This window comes from Hydra vulgaris, chromosome 11 (genome assembly GCF_038396675.1).
Source record: "Hydra vulgaris chromosome 11, alternate assembly HydraT2T_AEP".
NCBI classification, from domain to species: domain Eukaryota; kingdom Metazoa; phylum Cnidaria; class Hydrozoa; order Anthoathecata; family Hydridae; genus Hydra; species Hydra vulgaris.
Window position 1 is genome coordinate 12,390,001 of NC_088930.1, and position 24,255 is coordinate 12,414,255.

At 28.5% G+C, this 24,255-nt stretch overlaps 1 protein-coding gene across 1 annotated transcript in view; it reads left to right on the plus strand.

Moving 5' to 3' along the window:
* The window catches only part of LOC100201310 (abl interactor 2), a 25,482-nt gene extending 1,344 nt beyond the window's left edge, over positions 1-24,138 (plus strand). Inside the window, exons 2-6 of the mRNA XM_065810139.1 lie at positions 14,220-14,385; positions 17,525-17,687; positions 17,783-19,720; positions 23,382-23,561; positions 23,830-24,138. Coding sequence (XP_065666211.1) covers positions 14,220-14,385; positions 17,525-17,687; positions 17,783-19,720; positions 23,382-23,561; positions 23,830-23,993 — 2,611 coding nt within the window. The 3' untranslated portion in view covers positions 23,994-24,138. The remainder of the gene's footprint in view (positions 1-14,219; positions 14,386-17,524; positions 17,688-17,782; positions 19,721-23,381; positions 23,562-23,829) is intronic.
* Positions 24,139-24,255: the final 117 nt, after the last annotated feature.

Sequence of the window (24,255 nt, forward strand, 5' to 3'; positions counted from 1 at the left end):
CACGTCATTATTGAACGATACACCGCGCAAAGTGTTCGAAAGCGATCGAAACAGATTAAAATCTGACGGCGCCAAGTCTGGAGAGTATGAAGGATGAGGCAGCACTTCCCATTTGAGTTCTTGAATCGCGGCTTTGGTCATATTGGCGATGTGAGGACGGGCATTGTCGTGTTGCAGAAGAACGCCATTTCGCCTATTTGGTCTTTTTTGCTGAATTGCTTCGTTGAGTCGATGCAGTTGTTGAACCTAGAGCTCCGCATTGACTGTTTGGTTGCGCTCAAGCAGTTCGTAATGAATTATGCCTTCCCAATCCCACCATACACACAACATGATCTTTCGAGGATGAAGGTCTTTTTTTGCTCGCGGAGCGGCTTGTTTTTTGGGGCTGAGCCATTCTTTTCGCTGCTTCATATCGACGTAAAGGCACCATTTTTCATCGCCAGTGACAATGCGGTAAAGAAAACGCTGTTTGTGACCATGAGTTGAGCGATGTCGAGCGAGCAAACCGGCGGCGATTGTGGAACATTGATTTTTGTTGTTTTCGCTCAAAGTGTGTGGCACCCAAGCGCCGAGTTTCTGAACCTTGCCCATTGAGTGAAGGTGGTTCACCACAGTTTTTTGATCACAATCCATCTGCTCCGCCAATTCTCTGGTCGTTTGATGTGGATTTTCGTGAAGAAGTTGATTCTATCGCTCTTCGTCGAACTCAATTGGTCGACCGGTGTGTGATCCGTCCTTGAGGTCAAAATTCCGATTTTTGAAGCGCGAAAACCAACGGCGGGCGGTACTTTCAGGCATTGCTCCTTCTCCATACACAGCACAAATCTCAAGAGCAGCTTCGGCGGCCTTAACACCTCGATTAAATGCAAAAAGCAAATGGTGTCGAAAATGCTCAGTTTTGTCCACTTGACATTCCATTTTAATGATCTGAAAATACACAAAAATAAAAAAAAACTAACAAATCAAAACACACTATCTTGTAGAGCAAAACATTCTCTTTCAAACAACATAAAACATTTTACCAATGCATTATATTTCTGCGTGCATTTTTAACTTTGAAAATAACGCTCATGAATTATTCCTCAACCCAATAGTATCCAAAATCAAAATTTTATTTTATATCTTTACAACATACTCATACTTATAAAAAGATAATAAAATTGAAGAATAAGAAACATTAGGAACTAAACTACTTTATGTCTGTAATGACTGTATCATAGATGTTGATGCTGAGGATAATACATTTGCAATTTTATGGTTTGCAAAAGGCTCAATGCAAAAGTCAGAAAAAACATTAAAATAACCAATTCAGAAAAAGTTCTTTGTCCTAATTTTTGATTTATTTACTAAATTTTCAATTAAATTTTTTAATGTTGGCATTCTTAAAAGTTGAGTGGCTGGATCATAAGTTTTACTTGCAGATTCTCTTTTGTTTACATCTTCAAACTGTGTCCATTTGAACATTTTATGCTTATTTGGCCAGGCAATTAAAAGTTATAAAATATTAGCAAATATTGAATAAATTAAAACTAAGGGTTCTGGGATTGAAATGTGGACAAACAGCTCAAGAATTTATAACAAAAACAATATAAGTTATTCAGTTTTCAATACAAACTCTATATAACTTTTTTGAATTCTTGTTTAGTGTTTTTAAGCTGATTACAATGAAAGTTTTTATTTTGATCAGCTAGTTTAATTTTGACATTTTAAAGCCTCATTACTCCAATTTTTATTTTTATCAGTAGATAGTTTTCTTTGGCAATAAGTGAAATTTAATAAGTGAATAAATTTAATGAATCTTAATCTAGCACTCAAAGTGGTTATATTCTCCAAAAGTTAACAAAACTACCCCTCCTTTGTATTTAGCACCTGATAATTAATGCTTAAACAAAAAGAACTTGACTAAGTCAGAAAAGTAGAAAATTGAGACTCAATAAAGCAATAAAATCATATTTTTCATGTTCATATATTAAAGGACTAAATGATACAGAAAATCAACAATAAAATCATGATTATTTCCAGTATTAAAATCAATAATGCTGCATTCTGTATTTATATCAGAACCAACAAAGGGTTTACAAATTTTTTTGTTATAATGATAATACATATTATTTGCATCTATGTTAATATTATTTTTATTTTTTCAACAAGAAAATCTACAAAATGTAAATTTTTTTTTCTAACATATAATTTAGAAAGCTTTCTTTTTCTTTTATCCTTTTTTCCAAACTCGTCATCAAATCTTTAGTTCTTGCTATTTTTTTTTAATTACACCAGCTGAATAATCAAAACATATCTTTTTCTTTAAAAATGAATGCAAGTCAACAACAAAGTTTTGCTTAAAACTTTTTTCACACACACACACACACACACACATATATATTTTGCCGACCTCAAACAATTTCAGGTTGGCAGTTAGGTTGGCATTGCCGAATGCCGACCCTAATTCCAAGGGTTATAATTATGTATATATGTATATATATACAATCCTCGGAATTAGCGTTGGCATTCGGTTATGCTGAATTAAAAGTGTTTAGGGTTGGCAATAAATTGCCAACCTCATTTCTATGTTTTATGATCAGACCTTTGTATCAAATAATTTTTGCCAACCTGATGCCGACCTCTATAAGATTGAGGTCGGCAAATTATTGCGGACCTCATTTTTCCTGATTCCAAGGGTTATATATATATATATATATATATATATATATATATATATATATATATATATATATATATATATATATATATATATATATATATATATATATATATGTATATATATATATATATATATATATATATACATATATATATATATACATATATATATATATATGTATATATATATATATATATATATATATATATATATATATACATACATATATATATATATATATATATATATATATATACATACATATATATATATATATATATATATATATATATATATATATATATATATATATATATATATATATATATATATATATAAATATATATATATATATATATATATATATATATATATAGAGAGAGAGAGAGAGAGAGAGAGAGAGAGAGAGAGAGAGAGAGAGAGAGAGAGAGAGAGAGAGAAAGAGAGAGAGAGTAATATGTGTATATACTGACCTTGCTAAATCATCAGAAACATGTGCAAAAATCATAAAAAAACACCAAATTTAGCATTTAGCATGTGTTTCTTCAGCCAGAATACTCAAAAAAAGCAATATTAGGTTGTTTATAAGATGAAAATTGAATGATTTTAGAGTTTCTATTATTGTATTTAAATTTTTTGAAATTTTAATGAGTTTTCAGTCAAAATACACGAAATCTGCATACATGAAACTATGTTTAATTCATAGTTTATGTATCTAAACTGCATTGGGTCATGCTCTATCAACAGCTAATAGATCCAACAGTCAATACTTGGTGTAATCACCATTGTTGCTGATTACTTAAGCCACATGTTTGGCATTCTCTGTATGAGACTGAGGCACATTTTGTGGATGTCTTAATTGTGATTCCATACTTAAAGTATGTATTTAATCAAGCAATGCTTAATGGTGGGTTTCATTGCATTGACACTATGTTTGATAAGATGCCAGAAGTTCTCAATAGGATTCATGTCAGATGAGTTTTCTGCCCAGTTAAGCCAAGAAATGTTTACCTTTTTCAGGAACTCAGTAACCTTTTTTGCTTTTAGGCAAAATGCTCTGTCTTGCATGAAAATTCTATTGTTGTTAGAAAACCATGCAGTCATTTGGGGTAGCAGCTTAGACTGCAAGATTTTAATGTATTGGTCCTGCCTCATAAACTTATTCATGATATGCAGATGGCCTGGACCTTGAGCAGAGATAGCTCCCCAAATCATAACAGATGTGAGATGCTTGACGGTTGCGGAAACACATTCTGGAAGCAGAGCTTTTTTGCTTTGTCATCTAACAAACAGTGAGGGCTCCTCACTGTTTGTTAGATGACAAAGCAAAAAAGCTCTGGGCATGGTATCAGTTTTGCTCTTATCACTGAAGCACACCTGTAATCACAAAACAATGTAAATAATATATTGCTCAGGATTTGCATTTACAGTATGGCAAATCATGTATTATGCAATTATTGCAATAAGTACATGTAACTTAATACAACGACGAGACATCCAAAATTATTAATTCAATGCATACATATACATTATACTGCAAGTAAAATCTTCCAAAGAAAATGTTACTCATTATTATTTAAATAAGATAGAAGTGGACATTTACTTTTCATTGGAAGTGTTTACTTGTAGTACAGTGTACATGTATGCATTGAATTGATTATTTTGAATGTCTAGTGTTATGCTATGTTACATGTATTTCTGTCCAGTCATTAGAAGTCCATTCTTTGTACTGATTTGCCCAGATTATCCTCTTTTTCATCATGACTGGTTTTAGCTTGGCTTTCTTCAGAGGATATTTAGCAGTCAACCCAGCATTGCACAGCTGACGTCTTACAGTTCTGAGTGAAACTAGCACACCATACTCTGATATCTTACAAATGAGATCAAGACTCATTGTTCTACAGTTAGATTTGTAGAGCTCGACCAGAGTCCGCTTGGTGTGAGCAGTAAACTTTGATTTGATGCCGCTATGATTCCTGTTCTTTGTTATTTCTTCATAGAAATCCTGACCAAGATCCAATTCTTTCTTAATTCTATTAACTGAAGCTGCAGAAATGTGAAATTTCTGAGCAATCTTCCTCTGGCTGTAGTGCTACTCTTTAATTAGTGTTTTCACTGCTGTAACCTTCTTTGGAGTTAAAGGCCAGGTCTGTATATATATACAGTGCTCAATTTAATTTTTTATAATGTTTGTAAAGTTATTATATATAATCTGAACACAAACTTTTTTTTAAAAGTATTGTCATACATTCATAGGGTGTTAGCCAGAAAAAAAATTCATACAGCGTTTTAGCGAAATTGGGAATTTAGGTGCGGCTAAAAAAAAAAAAAAAAGGTCATTACATTCTGACATTTAAAAAAGTAGAGGGTAATTCCATGTCAAATCATCCAAAAAAATCAAAAAATGTCACCCTATGTTTGGGATTTTGCTAATTTTTTTATATGTTATATGGTTTATGAAATTTAAGAAAATTTGAAATTTGGAACCTCCAACCCCTTACGGTTTTTGAGATATTTAGGTTTCAATTTTCTTATTTATGCTGACTCAGCATTTTTTGCAGAATGTATTTTTGTCATTAAATAGCAATAATTAATGGACGAAATAAGGTATCATTCTGAAATTTGGTACATAGACAATCTTCCATATGGCGGATACAAATATTAAATTAAAAAAAATTTTAGACCACGTTAAGTACATGTAAATTGAATAATAATGGCATTTATTTTTGGGTATTTTGACGGTCATATTTGTGATGTCACCTTGATAATTTTTTTTTAGGCATTACTATAACTTACAATATAGGTATCAAACTTCACTATTAATTAAAAATATATTATTGCATTTTTTGACTTTTCTAAATTCAGCCTTTCAAGTAAAGCTTATATAAATGCTGAGTCAGCATAAAATTTATTGCTAACTTATTAATGAAAAAATTAGCTATATCTTAATTTCTGGTTGTAAAAAGTCATTTTCAAAGTCATTTTGAAGGCAATAATAGATGTATATAAATATAAATTCTAAATTTTTTGTACCTGGGGTAGATCCCCCCCTCCCCCGCCCTCCCAAAAAAAACGAAAATTTTCCTAATTTTCCAAAAATGTTTTAATGAAAATATATAAAGACAAGTTACCAAGAGATTTTTATTTGTGTGGCCAAATTGTGCTAATTACACATACAATTATATTGTAATTATATTTAAAAAAATTATGTACAAGTATAAAAATAATGACGCAATAGAAACTTTTTCTAAAAATCTTGATTATTTTGTTCAATAATTTTTGCCAACTCAATTTCTGAAATTTTGTATACACGACCATTTGTTGTAGATGGCGGATCAATGGTACATAAAATATGATTTGATGGGACCCAACACATATCTTCTCGTGCAGGCCAAGAAAAACTTGGACTGGGACCATGTGGGTGCATAAATTGAATTTTATAATCTCCTTCATCTTTTTTGTTTATAATTCCAATCCACCAAAAGCTGTCATACATGCAAGCTACATAGTCCATATGATTATAAATAACTTGCTGCACAACCAGCTCATTTGGTATCTGCACAAGCTTAAATGTCTGAACATCAGTTTGTTGACTCATCCTTTTAAAAGAAATTGTATATTTATCAATTGGTATAAAATGGTGAAAGGATCTTGTTCCTGGCAAGGTTCTTCCCATAGTAAACCTTGGTTGCAATGATGATCGTACTTCATTTATTTCTATTTTATAAACTAAAATAAATTGAATGTTTTTTATATTGGTTACACAAAATTCAAACATCTTATCTACCTCCAAAATCTGTCCAATCACTGTTCTTTTTAAACTAGCTTGTGCAGTTAATTGTTTTACTGTGCCGCCAATGCCATCACTAGCAGACTTACCATGGCTAGTAGCAAAAAAAACCCATTCAGCATCAATATCAAAGTCTTCTTTGTGATGACAAAGATTAATAAAGTTTTTAAAGTTTTTATATTGTGCTGCACATCCATCAGTGAAGTATTTAATATTACTAATCTGTAGAATGTTTGCCTTAATGTAATTAGTAATGAGCTGTTGTATTTTATATACAAAGTATACATCATGCTCAGCGTCATCAGAAAGGATGCAAAATGACTTTAATAGTAGTTTATCATTTGATTTATAGTAAATAATAATAGGGTAAAGTGTACATTTTGGTTTATTCCAATGGTAACTTGCACCTCAACCTGAACAATAAATTGGAAGTTCTCTGCAAAGTCACCCAATACTATACACTCATTTTGATTTAATAACTCTTTACAGTCTTTGAGGTACTTGGCTTGACTTTTAGCTATAAGTGAATGAGATGTTAATTTATCTATTTTATAGTATATAAGGTCGATAACATCTTCAATATTAATTTTTTGATTGATCAGCGTAGTTCTATCTGTATGCTGCCATTGGTTAATTGTTATTTCTTTATCGCTGTTGTCAAACTTTGCTGTTAAGAATTCTTTTAAAGCAGCAATACCAGGGCATAACGGACATCGATGTAACATGCACTCTACATTATCCCTATTGCAAACAATCATTTCCATCAAATCTCTATAGTCTTTGTCAATTTTAAGAGCATCAGTTAACAACTTAACATTCTGATGATAGGTACAGACACAAACACAGTGGGTGCCAGACGAGTTTGTGGTTATACACCATCTAGGGCGAAGGCTGCAAAACTTAGAAAATCCGACGTTTAAGTTAGAATGTTGGAATTTAAATGCTACATATAGTTCCTTTAAATTAATCAATATTATTCTTTTTTGCATGTGTTGCCTGTACCCTATACTCACAAAATCTTTTTTTCCAGGCAGCATTCGTGTGTACTCGTCACTTTGATAAAAGCTATGAACAAGATCAACGGTTGCATGGGAAAGCGACTTTCCTTTTTTTGATGATGGTTTATGCAAAATTCCATGTTTTTTTTTAGCTTTTCTAGCTTCTCGTACTAGGTAATTAGATACATTAAAAAATTCTGCAGACTTTGCGAGTGACCATGATTCTGGAGTTAGTGTTAATATCTGAATTTTTGCGGAGTATGATGTCACATTTTTTATCTTATCTTTCAATTCATTTAAAAGTGAGTATAGATCGTCAATTTGGTTATCAATTGAAGAACTTAATGGTGTACAAGATGGTGTCAATGTAATAATAGGATCAATATCATAAACTTTTTTTATTTTGTTTGCTGTTGCTCCAGTTATTTGATCAAATTTTCTTTTGGCAGCTGGTAATCGTTGGTGTTTTGGAATTGATTTAAGCTTAATAGGTGACATAACTATAGATCCAAGACTTTCATTGAGAGATGAACGTTGTTCTTGTTCAGGCTCAATCCTACTATAGCATTGATCAATTGATTTTAATTCTTTATTTATACAATGTACCCTTTTGTAACAACTACTGCATAATTTCCACCCAGGTACAGCAGCAATGTCTTGTGTTTTTAGAGTTATTGCCATTGATAGCGATATCTTCACATTTCCTATGAAAAAAAGGAAACAATCATTTCTAAAAACTAATATCAACTCACCATCATTGTAAAGAATAAATGAGTGTAATTGTTACTTTATAAATGTACCTAATTTTTTTTAAATTTATTTAATTACTATTTTAATCAAAATAATAAACTGTTTCATCAAAATAGTATAAAAATTACCTTTCACATTTTTCTTTCGATTTCCATGTTTTTTATATAGATTACAGCATTTCTGAAATTTTCTTTCAAATGCAGCTCCAAAGTATTCTCTATGATAATAGCAAACTGTTGTAAACAATTTTTCACAATCAAATAAACCAGCTCTCCATAATAACTCTTGTTTTTCAACACTTGAAAATGCTGATAGATCTAAAAGACCTTGTCTTCTTGTTAAACCTTGCTTGTGGCAATCAACATTACATTCTAATCCTATAGAACACTTTTCCATAATTTAAACTTTTTAATCTATTCATCTATAAAAATCTGATTTTGAAAAATTTTACTAAATTAATTTTTTTAGAAATACCATTCACATTATTTAGTTTATGGAAAACTATTTATACAAATTATTTGTTAGGATGTGTCTATGACTTCCTTATACTATGACTTATTTATACAAATTATTTGTTAGGATGTGTCTAAGTTATATGACTTCCTTATATATATATGATTAAAAGGTAATTAAATTTTATTTTATTTACCAATCGTTTAGTATAATTTATAACATTCATTAATTAGTTAAGTAAATATAAAATTGCTGCAAAGTAATAGGAAACTAATATTTACAACACGAAATTTTTGTTTAACCTTGCTTGTGGCAGTCAACATTACATTCTAATCCAATAGAACACTTTTCCATCATTTAAAGTTTTTAATCTATTCGAAAAATCTGATTTTTATATATTTTACTAAATAAATTTATTTAGAAATACCATGAACATTATTTGGTTTATAGAAAACTCTTATTACAAATTATTTGTTAGGATGTGTCATATTATATGACTTCCTTATATATATGATTAAAAGGTAATTAAATTTTATTTTATTTACCAATCATATAGTATCATTCATAACATTCTTTAATTAGTTAAGCAAATATAAAATTCCTGCAAAGTAACAGTAAACTAATATTTACAGAATGAAGTTTAAACAGAAGCAATAAAATAAAAATGGGGGAGGGGGAAGGGAAGCCTCCCTCAGGTACCAAATATTTATAAATACGTATACATTTATCATTGCCCTCAAAATGACTTAAAAAAAACTTTTTACAAAATTAGGAAAATTTTCGTTTTTTTTGGGAGGGCGGGGGGGCCTACCCCAGGTACGAAAAATTTAGAATTTATATTTATATACATCTATTATTGCCTTCAAAATGACTTTGAAAATGACTTTTTATAACCAGAAATTAAGATATAGCTAATTTTTTTATAATTAAATTAGCAATAAATTACTTAAAAGGCTGAATTTAGAAAAGTCAAAAAATGCAATAATATATTTTTAATTAATAGTGAAGTTTGATACCTATATTGTAAGTTATAGTAATGCCTAAAAAAAATTATCAAGGTGACATCACAAATTTGACCGTCAAAATACCCCAAAATAAATGCCATTATTATTCAATTTACATGTACTTAACGTGGTCTAAAAATTTTTTTAATCTAATATTTGTATCCGCCATATGGAAGATTGTCTATGTACCAAATTTCAAAATGATACCTTATTTCGTCCATTAATTATTGCTATTTAATGACAAAAATACATTTTGCAAAAAATGCTGAGTCAGCATAAATAAGAAAATTGAAACCTGAATATCTCAAGAACCGTAAGGGGTTGGAGGTTCCAAATTTCAAATTTTCTTAATTTTTATAAACCATATAACATATAAAAAAATTAGCAAAATCCCAAACATGGGGTGACATGACCTGGATGATTTGACATGGAATTACCCTAGATACAATTTTTTAGATACAATTAAGTTTCAATAAAAGTTTTTAATTTTTGCTGGGTTATTCATAGGAATATTTTTCTGTTTTATTTTTCAGGAACATTTTTATATTTTATAAATGTTTAATTATAATTATTCATCTTGTTTCATTTTGAGCAATTTTTGTCAGTTTTCATTTTTAAATTGCTTCTCTCCTTTGTTTAATACTGTTGAGAGAAAACTAGAACAAAAGACAATTGTTTGCAGTTTTAATGAATGAATTAATAAATTTATTTATTGAAACTTTGATCTATTTTAATTGCGTAAATCGCTATTAAATACAGTTTTAAAAGGTTTAAACGATTAGTTACATATATTGTCTTCTTTTATTTTTATTTTCAAATTATTAATGTAAAAAAATTGCTAAATAGTATTTAATTTTTAACAAAACATTTTTGACGATTTCCAAGATCCTCTTGTAATTTTTTAACTTGCTAAAACAACTTTTTAACAACAGTCGATAAAAAAAACTATACATTGTACTTAGGAATGCCAGAATTTTATGGCTTTTACGAAGGAAAACACTAAAAAAAAAATTATTACAGGTTTGTAAAATCCAGACGTTTGACAACCCTAATTATATTGAAAGATTTCGAATATATCAGATTTAAAATACTTAGTATTTTAAAACGAAAAATTTTTAAATAGTTAAAAAAAAATTTTAACTTTCTTACATAGGTAATCGTATTATTGTTCATCATATTTTATATTACAATTTTTATCATAAGATAAATTCAAATAGTAAAAAACTTATTTAAATCGATTGCTTTTTAATGAAAGTTAAATTAAAGTTTCCGAATTTTTAATAACCTTTTATTGAAAAATTGGTTGGCTCGCTAATTTATGTTAAATATAATGCTACTTTTATTTAAATACTCTGTGTAGTTAAGGCGATTTACAAATTATTCGAATTTATTTATTTAAAATTGGCATGATTTTATAAGCGTATTATGTCCAAACAAAAGCTTTAGATGTTATATTTTTTTTCTCTTCAGGTTTTTTTAATATTTGAAGAATTTTTCTCTTTTTTCTATAATTTTCTAATCCTTTTTACTACCCCAAATTGTGAATACAAAGAATACCATTTTGGAGCCTTTAGATCACTTTCGCTCATCGGCGTTAACATGAATTTAGTTAAAATCTTTTGAAAAAGTGCCTTAATTTACTATAGATCCTAGTTCTAATCGTAATTTACTATAGATCCTAGTTCTGACCTATTAGCTTTATATAGTTGTCAAAATACAATATTTCTATCAATTTTTACAAAAAATACAAGAATTCCAACCAAAAAAGAACTTGCAATCAAGAAAAAGCGCCAATAAACGTTAAAAGTTTTTAATCTACGATGTTCATTTTACCTATAAATTGTATTTATTTAAAATCTTATACGAATTTGGACAAGCGAATTAGGATTTTATAAAGATTTAGAAAAAAAAAATCTACAATCTGGGTTTTTTCGCTTCAAATATTTTTATTTTATGATACCGCAAAATTTATCATTTTATTTTTTCCGTCTTTTCATGATTCACAGACCTGATCATTTAACAGAAATATGTAGTAGTCAACAAAATATCATACAGATGCTATAGTATTTTAAAATTGCCTTAACTACACCGAGTAAGTAACAAAGACATTTAGAGGGCAGATCAATTTTTTTCAATTTACAAATATACATTAAATATCTACGTAAATTATTGTAAACATTGGTTAATAATTAATAATATTATTTAATTATCTTCTTTTATGTTTTACGCAAATATAACATATATAATACGTTTCATTGCAAGTTTTATTTTTGATTTTTTTGTTTGTTTTCGGTTTACTTTCCCAGCTAACTTATTTTACCGAAATTATTAATAAATCTTTTAATATAAAAACGTTATTAACTTATTTTATATTATAATATTTATTAATATGCAAATTTTATTTGTACCTCCTAACTTAAGATTAAAAGCAAGAATGTAAATAAAGAGTTTTTGAATAACAAAAATAAATTAACAAAATAATTTATTAAACGTATTGAACAATTTTAACTGGAGAATAACTGACGTCAATTAAAAATTAAAAACATTTTTTTTTCAACTTTTGAATGAACGATCTTTCTTGCTAATGGCGACACTTTTTTTTTCACTTTAAAAAATTGATTTTAATTCTTAATTGATTAACTTAATTCATTTCCTTGTCGCGCGTACTAATTGCGTTTTTTACTAGTCTAGCGCAACAATTTAAATCTGAGACTGATTTCATTTTTTTTTTTTACCATGATCTTATAAATGATATTATGGTGCTTCAAAATGATGTAATAAATAAGTAATGAAGTCATCTGCAAACTCATTGTTATTAGCAGTTATGTTTTCCACTACTACTATGATCCCATCCTTCATAATTTAAAACTTTTGGAACAAATTTAAATATTTGCTTGCTTTCTACTTCTTTTTCTAAGCTAACTATAAAAAACTCTTTTTTTTTGTTTAACTTAATTAAATGACCAGTCGTAATTTTTCATTTTAATGCTTTAAAAATAATATTTTCCCTCCTTATCAGTAACTTTGGAAATCAAATATTTTACATGAGGGAGTTTTTTAATAAACATAAACAATCCTTTGTTTTCAACAAAATATAATAATCTTTTATAATTATTTTAAGAGTTATTAAATCTTTAAAATACTCTAAGGTGGCACCCCAAGAATTAAAAATTAAAGTCAGTTAAAAATAATTTGGGTTATGATTCTATTGTTCACAGATTAAAAAAGCATATGAAATATGGACATGGTATTAACTGTGTCAGTTTTACCACTTTGCATAGAAACAGAAACTCTGATGCGATTGCCAGTAAGTCAATACACATAGTAAAAGAAATAGCATTTTACTGTCATCCCCTTCGTTAGACTTCTCTGTTACATTTAAAATCTTTCTATGTTTGGCAAAATTCTAAAAATTTTTCAAAAGAAATTATAGTAAAGTTTACTAGAATCAGGCAAGTTGGTTGCGATTCACAACTTTGCTAATATGAATCAAACAAATTTACATTCCTCTATTTGTTTTTAAAAGCAATTTTTGCTCTTATTTTTTATTTATTTTTTTTAATGAAATATTTTGCATAACACCATTATATTCTTGTTTTTAAAAAATGCTATTAGTAAATTTGTTCCATAATTTACACATTTTTCCAAAATGACAAAAATTCTCAAATCTTGAACATAACACGGGTGAACAAAGAAATAACAGAAAAATACTTATTGTATGCAAACTATGGTGTTTAATATTTTAAACACTTATGTTTTTGTTTCATTAAATGTTAACACACAAGTTCCTTAAAACTTAGATCCTGAACAATGGGGTGATAGAAACAGATAGACCTTTTGTATAAACTATAAATTATTGATACCCACAACTGCATTGATCTATCAACACAGTAAAAAAGTTAATTTTAGTGAAGGCAACAAGTAACGGACAGAAAATGTTTAGTTTTACCTTTAAAAACCATGACTTGGAAGTAAATGCCAAACATTTTAACAGAAAACCAAATATTGATTCAATAGCTCATTTTGTTATAAACATTTTATAAATATAAGTATATTTGTTGGTTGAAAAAAATTTTTTTGATTTAAAAATTTAAAATATTTGATAATCAGTATTTGAAAAAATTTATATAATCCAACTTTGATTCACAAAAAAAATCTTTATAACTCAAATTTGTTTAAAAATTTTTTATTCAATTCTTTTTAAATATGAAATATTGAGTAAAAAGCAGAGTTCAGAATAATGATTTAAAAGAGACTGACCTGCTCAAACATTTAGAGCAAAAATAAGGACTGCTATTTATGGTATTTTCAAAACATTTAAATGCATATAAGTATTAAAAAAAATTATTTATATTACATATAAGTATTAAAAAAAAAATTAATTTAAATTAATTTGTATACCAAATGTATACAAATTAATTTAAATTAATTTTTTTTTTGATACTTATATGTGTTTGTGTGTTAGGGTTTTCAAAATTGAAAAACCACTAATGTTTTTTCAATTTTGCTAAAAGATAGAATATCTTACAAAATATTGGAATCTTGAAATATGTCTTTTATAGTGCTGATACAACAAAGTTCTTGGAAGATACAAAAGCTTATGCATCTCAATCACTTGCTAGTGTTGCATATCAAATTCATTCTTTGGCTGTAAACATGCTTCAGATGATGGATCAGCAAGTTATACAACTTGATAAGATGAATTCTCATGCTAATAATATTGGATTGGTAAGGTGTTAGGAAATATTAAATTAAAGTTTAATAAATTTAAATAAATACATCTTATAAAATTAAAGTATCAATAATCCAGGCTATTTTTATTCTAAATACATTTTAGTAATACCCACAACAACACACATCGCACAACAACACACATCGCACAACAACACATCGCACAACAACACGCATCGCACAACAACACACATTGCACAACAACACGCATCGCACAACAACACACATCGCACAACAACACACACTGCACAACAACAAGTCTCTTAACCTTACTAGAAATGAATTTTTTTATTCAAATAAAAATATTTTTTTTTTGATTGAACTGAACTGTAAACACAAAAAATATGATAAATAAGAGTGTATTTTATTGTAGTAAGGTATTAAAGCATGCACAACTCATAACTTTAAGGGCTGAAATGTTACTAAATTACTTGAATGGTTTTTGCTGCATATAAAATGAAAGCTTGTTTATTAATGAACAAAATTAACCAGACCAGAATCAGAATTGCAAAATTTTTTTTTAATAGAGCACATACAGATCTCGTACAGCACTTGATAAAAACTTTTCAGCGCACATTTTTATTAGCTTGATTTTCTTGACAAGTCTAAATGTTTTCTTAAATTTAGATTTTATAATTGTCCAGTATTTCTTGATTAGACAAAGTTCCTGACAATTAAATATATTCATAATTTAACGCACCACCTTGACTTTGGTAGCATAACACCATTTCATAATTGTTCAAACCTAGTGGCAACAGGCTATATCTTGAAAAAGTGTGCAACAGTTGTATGAATGAATCAAAGAAAATAAATGTATTTGGAAGTACTCTGTTCGCCATTCATTGTTTGTAAAGTGATAAATTGAGGGCTCTTCTTACCACAATGACATAAAGGTGGCCAAATGAGCATAAATATCTTGTGAAAAGCTGGCCAAATCAGCATTTTCCTAGCAAGTTTATCTTGTATAGCATAAACTTAAACATAAGTTAAACTCCTTCAGAACAATTCCTCACATAGCATGTGTTCTGATTGTTGTCTCAGTTTGGATATTTTATGGCACAATAAGGCTTAAAGCCAGCATTTAAGAAAAATTTTTAGGTTGCAGTTAGTAATGCATATATATTTGAGTTCAATCTCTGTCAGAAATTCTAGGGTTTTACTTCAATGATATGAGGATCACCTGATTAAGTTTTCTATTAGCTGGACAGCATTTACAACTACTTCCAGGCTGGGGATCAACAAAAATTAGCACTGATAAATCTTGTTTAAATCTTGCACTGATAATCTTGTTTAAAGAAAACAAACTTGGTTTAAATAGTTTAAATAGAAAGTGAACAACGATAAATTATAGATTTTCCTATAAGTAATTTTATTTTAATATAAGATTGAAAAAATTCATCAAAAAATAAACAAAAAATGTAAAATTGCTTTTTAAGATTTCTACATTTCTAATGAAATTAATTTTATTTACTTGAAATTTTAGTTTTAGTTTTGGTAAATTGTTTGCCAAAATGTTGCTTTCGGTATTGAACTTGTATACCCAAATTTGGCTTAATTCCATTCCGGCCTATTTCCTGTTTCAATAGATCACTATTCGAGGCCAACTGTTGATACTTAACTCTTCCATGCATTGTTTAATCACAGTTGTGATGGTTGAACAAGTTTTCTGTAATTGATCTAAGTAGCTGCAGGGTTTTTGTTATGTTTTTGTATGATGATTTTTGTAACTTATTTGTTTGGCATTTACTTTTAAATGACAAATCATAATAAAACTTTCAGCAATTATTAATTTAATTATTATAAACTTATTTAGACCAATTATGTCTATAAAATTAAAAGCTGTGTCATAGTTGCATAGTTTATAGGATCAGGCTTTAAAGTGTGCATGAAAATTAAGCATTGATAAACAGCCTTATGGAAAACTTTTAATTTTATATAAAAAAGAGTTTCACAAAAAAAGCAGAGTTTTACAGATTTTTCTTGTAAAATGCTGATTAACCAGGTTCTTACCAGGTCTCTTTGTATTTTTTGCTGCTGATACAGATGTTCCTTGGTAATTATTCCTAAATTTATTTAAGTGTTAGTAGAAATGTTTAGAAATTTGATTAATACAGAGCATTCTACAGTTAAGTAACTAGCATGCCAGTGTTGAAGTTGTTTCTTTCAGTCCTGCATCAGCTTATTACTAGATCAATTTTTAGTCAAAGAAGTTAAGCCTTGCATGATGCATTTCATTTTTATTTCATGATGTGGTTATGAAGATTACCACAAGAAATAAAGATTAATGCAAATTGTTATGAAAGCATTAATGCAAATCTTTTTCAGCTTTACAACAACTTATAAAATAAATAAAAGTACGCATAAAAACAAAATTAAAAACAAAGGCATATTATGTTTAATGTTTTTTATGTACATAAAAAAGTATGAAAAAGTGTTTATTAATAAAAAGCTATTAACAAGTAATAAAAAATGTCACAAAATACAAAAGTTAGTGAAATTGACAAATAATACTGTTTTTTTTCTTTCAATAAAAGTTCTTTTTTTTATTTCAAAGCTTTTTTTAATTATAATTTTGAAAATTGATCATTCAAATATCCTAAATTCCTAGTTAGGTCATATATATCTATCCATCGTGTCATCTTTAAAAGTATCTACCTGGGTCTGGTTAAATCTAAAAAGAAGTTACTTTTAAAAATGGGTTTGTATATGGTATTGTTTGTAGTTGGTATTGTTAAATCTGTTGGATTGGTTGTAAATAAAATAGATAGTACACCCAATTCTGTGTTTAGATATAAAATGTTGAAATCAATTTCAAACTTTTGATATATTTTTGGTTTTATTGTCTTATTATAATTATCTATTATTCTTATTTTTCTAATTTCCTTACTGACTGTAAGTAACTCTGTTTAACTCATGTTTAAACTTTTCAATTGAAAATCAAACAGTTTTATACTGTATGATAGAGCAAAAAATTCTATACAATAATTTCAAAAAATTCAAAATAATTTTGCCTTTAAAAGATAATTCATAAAAACTAAAAGCAGTTCGATTACGCCCGCTTTTATTTTACGTAGTTTATTTTTCACATTTATACAATTTATAAAGTTTTTATATGGTTTTAGTTTATACTTTTTAGACTGTTGATATACACAAAGAAAAAGTAGCACGGCGTGAAATTGGTGTTCTCACCTCATCTAAAAACTTTTCACGTTCTCATAAAATTGTTGCTCCACCTCAACAAGAAAAACCTAAAAGTTATAAGAGAGAAGAGATTAATTTCAATTCACTTGATCATATAGGTAAAACAAAGTTTGTTTTATTTCTAATTTGAGCAATTGAAGTGGTACATTTAAGCCTTATTTTATTTCATTATTTATGAATGAATAATTTTTAGGCCATGGTGTGAAAAGTTCACAAGAAACTCAAAATCAGAGGCGTTTATCCACTGCATCATCTACAGGGTCGTTTAAAGCTGCAAGCATTTCAAGTGTTACCTCTGGATCACAAGGCTCAATTCCATCAAGTATATCGCAACAAATTTATCAATCTGTCAGCACTCCACCAACAGAAAGATTGACTCAACCAGTAAGACCACCTGTTGCACCTGTTGCTCCAATTATCACAAAAATACCTGCTGTACCTTCTTCCCCGGCTCCACCACCACCTACAAGTGCTGGTGGCCCTCCTCAACATATTCCGAAAGCTCCCCCTACTAGTTATTCTGACAGTGCTATGCCTCCGCCTCCAATATTTGTGCCCGAACCTGATTATGATGGTAAGTTACATCCAACTGCAACCTCTACCCCTAGAAAGTTATCAAATTCTATTTTGACTGAAAATGATCCTACTTTTGTCCCAAAAGAACGTTTTTCATTACCTAAAATTATTGATGTACTAATAAGTAAAAGACTTTCTATAAATTTTGGAAATAAAGAAAAAAAAATTCATAAAAGTAATTCTAATATTTCTATATCTTCATTAAACTCTCCTCGCAATATTTCTATATCTTCTTTAAATTCTCCTCGAAATTCACCATCAGGCAGTGATAAGGCTGTAGTTACTCAACCTGTTCAGCCAAATGTACTGTTTCAATCTTCCCTACCGTTGACACCACAACATCAAGAATCTCAACTGCCAACTCCAACACCACCACTGCTGTTACCATTGTCACCATCGTCATCTCCACCATCACCACCACCAACACATTTCCAAGTAGTTTTGTCACAAAAATCATTTTCTGAACCTTTTACAAGTTCATCTTCAGATTTAAATAAAAATTGCAGTGTTCCAGCTGCTACTTTATTATCAACACCACTGCCTGTGCTACAATCGTCACTGCCGCTGCCACCTCCACCACCACCACCTCCACCTCTACCACCACCACCACCTTTTCAAGTAGTTTTGTCACAAAAATCATTTTCTGAACCTCTTACAAGTTCATCTTTAGATTTAACTAAAAATTGCAGTGCTCTAGCTGCTACTTCATTATCTAATACTTCAACTCATTCTACTTGTTCTATAGAACCTTTTTCTTCATTGCATCCAATATCAAACTCCCTTTCAGTACTTCCACCATCATTACCAGAACGTCTCAGTTCATTGTCATGTTCTGTTTCTCCAGCACCTCTCGATTTTCCATCACCTATTTCTCTGGACTTATCTTTAGCACCTTCTCCACCCTCTCCATTGCCATCACAATTACCTTTTCCTGCGCTGTGTTCTTTGCCTCCAATTATTACCACCGAACCTCAATCTTCGTTACATGTGTTTTCAAAATCTTCTTCAGTATATCCACCAGCATTGCCCAAGCGTCTTGATTCTTTATCACTTTCTGCTTCTTCACTATCTCCTGATTTTCCAGCACCTATTTTCACGGACTTTCCATCAGAACTATCTTCTCCAGTAATTCCATCCCCTCCACCTCCGGCATTTTCTTTTCTACCACCTGTTTCTCTGGTATCAAGTATTTCAGCATTTCCAGATCCTTCATGTTTTTTGTCACCTTCGCCTTCACCCCCTCCCTTACCATCAGAAAATCAATTTCTATTAGAACCTTTTTTACCTCCCTATTGTACACCTCTCTCTAATAACCAAAAAAATAGCAATGAAACTGAGCAATGCTGCCATAGCAACATAGTAAGTCATCAGTCCATTAATTTTGCTGCATCAGAAAATGTTCCTTTCTTTATAAATAATAAAATCACAGACAATATATTTTCTAACACAATTGTTTATACCTCAGATTTTCCTCCTCTGCCCCCAATTTTACCCCAAGAATCTTTTAAAACTCAGTCAGTTTTTCCTGTTGATCTTGAAGATTGTTTTTATGACAGTAAGTAAAATTGTTATGGTCTTTTTCATTTTTTTATCTTTTATTATTTTAGTTAAAGATGTAAAATATATATATTAGGCTCTAATTATTTTATTTAAAGATCTAAAATATATATAGTTCACTTAATCTACAGTTCGGTTCATTTAAAAATATTTTTTTTAAATGTGACTGTATCTATTACTATTATTTAAAGTCAACCAATCACAGCTTTGTTTTAAAGTATTTTTAATTTGGGTAATGGTATGTCACAATTAAATCTCATGATACTGTATAAGAACTTGATGAACCAAAGTGTGCAGCTTTCAAATTCAAACCAACAAAACATGCAGTTTTTGAATTTAGACCAACAAATCGTGTAACAATCAAATTCAGAAGTATAAGTAAATTCTGCAATAATTTTTAGGATAAAATTAGATTCAAATTGAATCGATCAGTTCAAACAATTAAATATTTTTGTTTTTTAAAATTTATACTAATACTTTGAAGGTATATAAGCAAGTTGTGTGTCACTTGACAAGCTGGTAATCTATACAAGTTGTGTGTCACTTAACAAGCTGGTAACCTATACAAGTTGTCTGCCACTCAACAAGCCTGTAATTAGTAGCAATCCTTAGAAATGGAAAATAATTTCTGATTTAATATATTGTTTTTTAAAGGCAGCTCTAAGTTCTTTAATCAATAATATTATTCTAAACTATTTTTTCCTACTTGTATTGTTACTAATAAAAATATATTTTTTGTGGAGATGAAAACTTTAAAATTACCCAACATTGGTAACAATTTAGGTCACTTAGAACTTACTTGACAGTTTAATAGCTTTCTAGCAGTAAGTATTTGTGTTAATAGCAATGTTCTAAGAGTGCATGCATTATTACATTTTTTCAACAGTTTCTTAAGATTTCTACTGGCTAAATAAGTTAAACAAAAGTTTAGAAGAAGAAAGGTTACCAAAATATTTTGGGCTCAGTGTTAAAACAACTCTTATTTTAGCTTATATAAACCACCTTAATTTCACGTTATGCTCTGCTAAATGGCTTAGTTATTGGCAGGAGCGCACAGAGGGTCAGGAATCTGGGTTGAGTTCCTCATCATTATTAAGGGGCATCACAAAATAAAAATCATTTAAAAGTAGTTATATTAATACTTTAGAAATTACTGTATGTAATATATAATTATTGTATAACGTAATTTTAATTTTAAATACTATATTATTATTATAAATATATAGTAATTAAAATATATAATAATGCCATAGTAATAAAAAAAAAAATTTCTTTTAAAAAGCAAAGAAGAATAAAACTATGAATAAATGCGGTAGTGGTGTCGTGGTAAAGCGCTCGCTTTATAAGCGAGAGGTTCCGAGTTCGATCCCCACCACGTCCCTGGTAGTACCGCGCTCAACTTGTTTCTCCGCGCAGCGGCCTTGTTTTTCAAGGTTTGTGTTTCGGAGTTATAGAGTTGAGAGAGGGTTATAACCACAAGTAGCCTCCTCATCAGTAGTGGCCTTATCGGCCTTGGGGAGGTGAATTAAAAAAAAAAATCCTTATTCAGTATCCTAACAATAATAATTTAATACAATAGTAAAGCAATAGTAATTAGTAATTAAAAAAAAAAAAAAACAGTAGTCTGTGGAATTTTTCTCAAGAACAAACTGAAATACTATTTGTAAAAAAAACTCAAAAATCATTTGAATTTCTTTTCTCCAAATTTAACACTTAACTTAGCAGAAAATATTGAAGATAGTTTTACAAGAAATTTTAATGATAAGGAAATCACAACTGTTGAATTAATTAATAAAAGAATATAATAGATGATTTGGTTGAATTTACAGCATCAACAAGTTACTTGTGGGGCTGCAACAAGTTACTTGTGGTGCTGCAACAAATTACTTGTGGTGTTGCAACAAATTACTTGTGGTGCTGAAACAAATTACTTGTGGTGCTGCAACAAATTGCGCCACAAGTTACTTGTTGTGCTGCTAGAAAATTTTTAAAAATCAGACTTTTTTTTTCTTTATAGTGTTTATTATATTTATATTATTATTAATATTTAAATTAAATATTTAAACAAATTTGTAATACAAAGTTTTTGTGTTATTGTTGATCAGATTTTATAGGTAATGAAAAGAATAAAAAAACCTCAGATTTTTATAGTTTCTGTTTATGTTTCTTAAGAGAAGTTAATATATTTTTTTAGGTTTGAAATATTTTTGAAAAAAGACTATTTTATGCAAAACTACCATTGGAAGATATCAATAATATTTTGGAATCAGATTTTGCAAATGACATCATGTTTTTTAGAATAAATAAAATGAATAGAAAATAAAAACAAGTATTGCACTAAAAAACGACTTAAAAAGCTGCTTCTTTTAAAGTAGCTTTTTAAGGAGGAAGCATTTCTTAATAAAAAAAGTAAAAAATATTCGAGGTCAATGATTGCTAATGAGAAGCTAACAAATATTGATCTAAATCCATATTACATCACTGATTGATTGGTTACACTGAAAGTTGCATTAATAAACTTAATTTATCTTATTTTTTTAGCAGTTTTTTTTGTGAATACTTTTGACAGCCAATATTTTACTAAAATTGTTTTGACATCCCTTTTCTATGGGCATGTGCTAACCTACAGCATTTATATATATCTTTTGCCCCTGGTCTACCACAAGGTAGTCCTGGAAGTACTACAAGGAGCATGATTATTTTTGTTGTTTTTAAATAAGAAAAAATTGATTTTAAAAGTTTTGGCTGTGTATTATTTAGGTTTTTGTTTTTACAATGACAAAATGTCAGCAACAACAATATATTAATTTTTTTTATAGTCAATTTAACTGCAGATATAAATCAATAATAATAATAAATTAATAATAATAAATTTAATGATGAATAAAAGTAGTTACAAGCATAATAATAATTTATAATAAGTTATATTTATAATAGAAAATTATTAACTATGACTAATAAATACATATATATATATATATATATATATATATATATATATATATATATATATATATATATATATATATATATATATATATATATATATATATATATATATATATATATTAAAAAATCATAATTTGCAGGTAATAATAAAAAAGTAGGGGAAAAAAGCGAAAACACAATGATGATAATAATTATTATTATAATAATAACACCAACAAGAATAGAATACATATAAAAACGAGAGATGAGTTAAAGAAATTAGGATAATATTTTTTGTTATTTTTTATAAGATGTTAAAAGCTTTTTCAAACTTTCTATTGGGAACAATTTTATGTTTAAGAATTTTATTTTTTTTAAATCAAATAAAATATATTTATTTTAACCCATTTATTTCAGTTAAAAATTTTTTTGAATCATTGAACATGGGTATCTATAAGAGAGAATTAATGCTAAGTCAATAGTCTTGCCTGGTTTTTGAAATGAAACTGTTCCATGCTGCATTCATTCAGCAGCACCATATAAACTATTCAATTAGGAATGTAAACAATACGATGATTTGTTCAACATAAAATTTTAGAAAAACGTACTACAATTTCATTTTCTTTGCAATTACTTTTTTTTTTTTGGAATTAATAGTTATTGAAGTTAATGAAGTATGTGAATTCAAGTTAGAGTTTCAAGTGATTATAATAATACTTTTTATTTTGTAGATCATCTACCACCTCCCCCTTTGGTGGAAGATATTTATCAGACGCCTCCAAATAATTCTCTAGTGGAAGATCTTCCAGCTCCTCCATCAAATTTTTATGATCAATTACCTGTACATGATATTGTTTTAGCTCCACCGCCAACCATTTCTCTTAACATTCCAGAAGTTTATGAAGAAAAAGGTTTATTGGAATAACATTTAATTTTTATGCATTTAATAATTCCTTTAGGTTTTTGATGTTGAAAGTTTTTGTTAGGTTTTAACTTTTCAAATATTGTTTTCAATTTACGTGTTGCGTTTTTTGTAATATTTGTATAATTTGTATAATGTATTGTAATAGTTGTATAATTTCAGTTTCTTTTGTTGTTTGTTAATAACAGTTGTTTGATTTTTTTTTTTTTATTTACTCTATTTAATGTTGTTGTTTTTTCGGGGTTTTTTTTTTCCAGTTGTTGCAATTTATGATTACGAAAAGTTGCGTGACGACGAGTTGCAGTTAACTGAGGGAGATGTTATATATGTAATAAAGAAAAACGATGATGGTTGGTATGAAGGAATTAAAGATGGGATACAAGGGCTTTTTCCTGGAAATTATGTATATCCAGTGTCTTGATATTTAGGCCATTTATTTATGTAAATCTAGTGACATGACTTTGAGTATAATTAGTGTTTTTGTCAAACAATTATTGGTTTTAACTTTAATTATCAGTTATAAAGGCAATTATAAAGATAATTTATAAAAATTAGTTTAGTCTGGACATTATACTTTTTATTTATTTATAGTTTCTTAGATTTGAGATAAAGTTTGCGATTTTTGCGATAATTCTGGATAAACTAAAAATTATGATACAATGTGAACGTTTTTTCATTTTTAT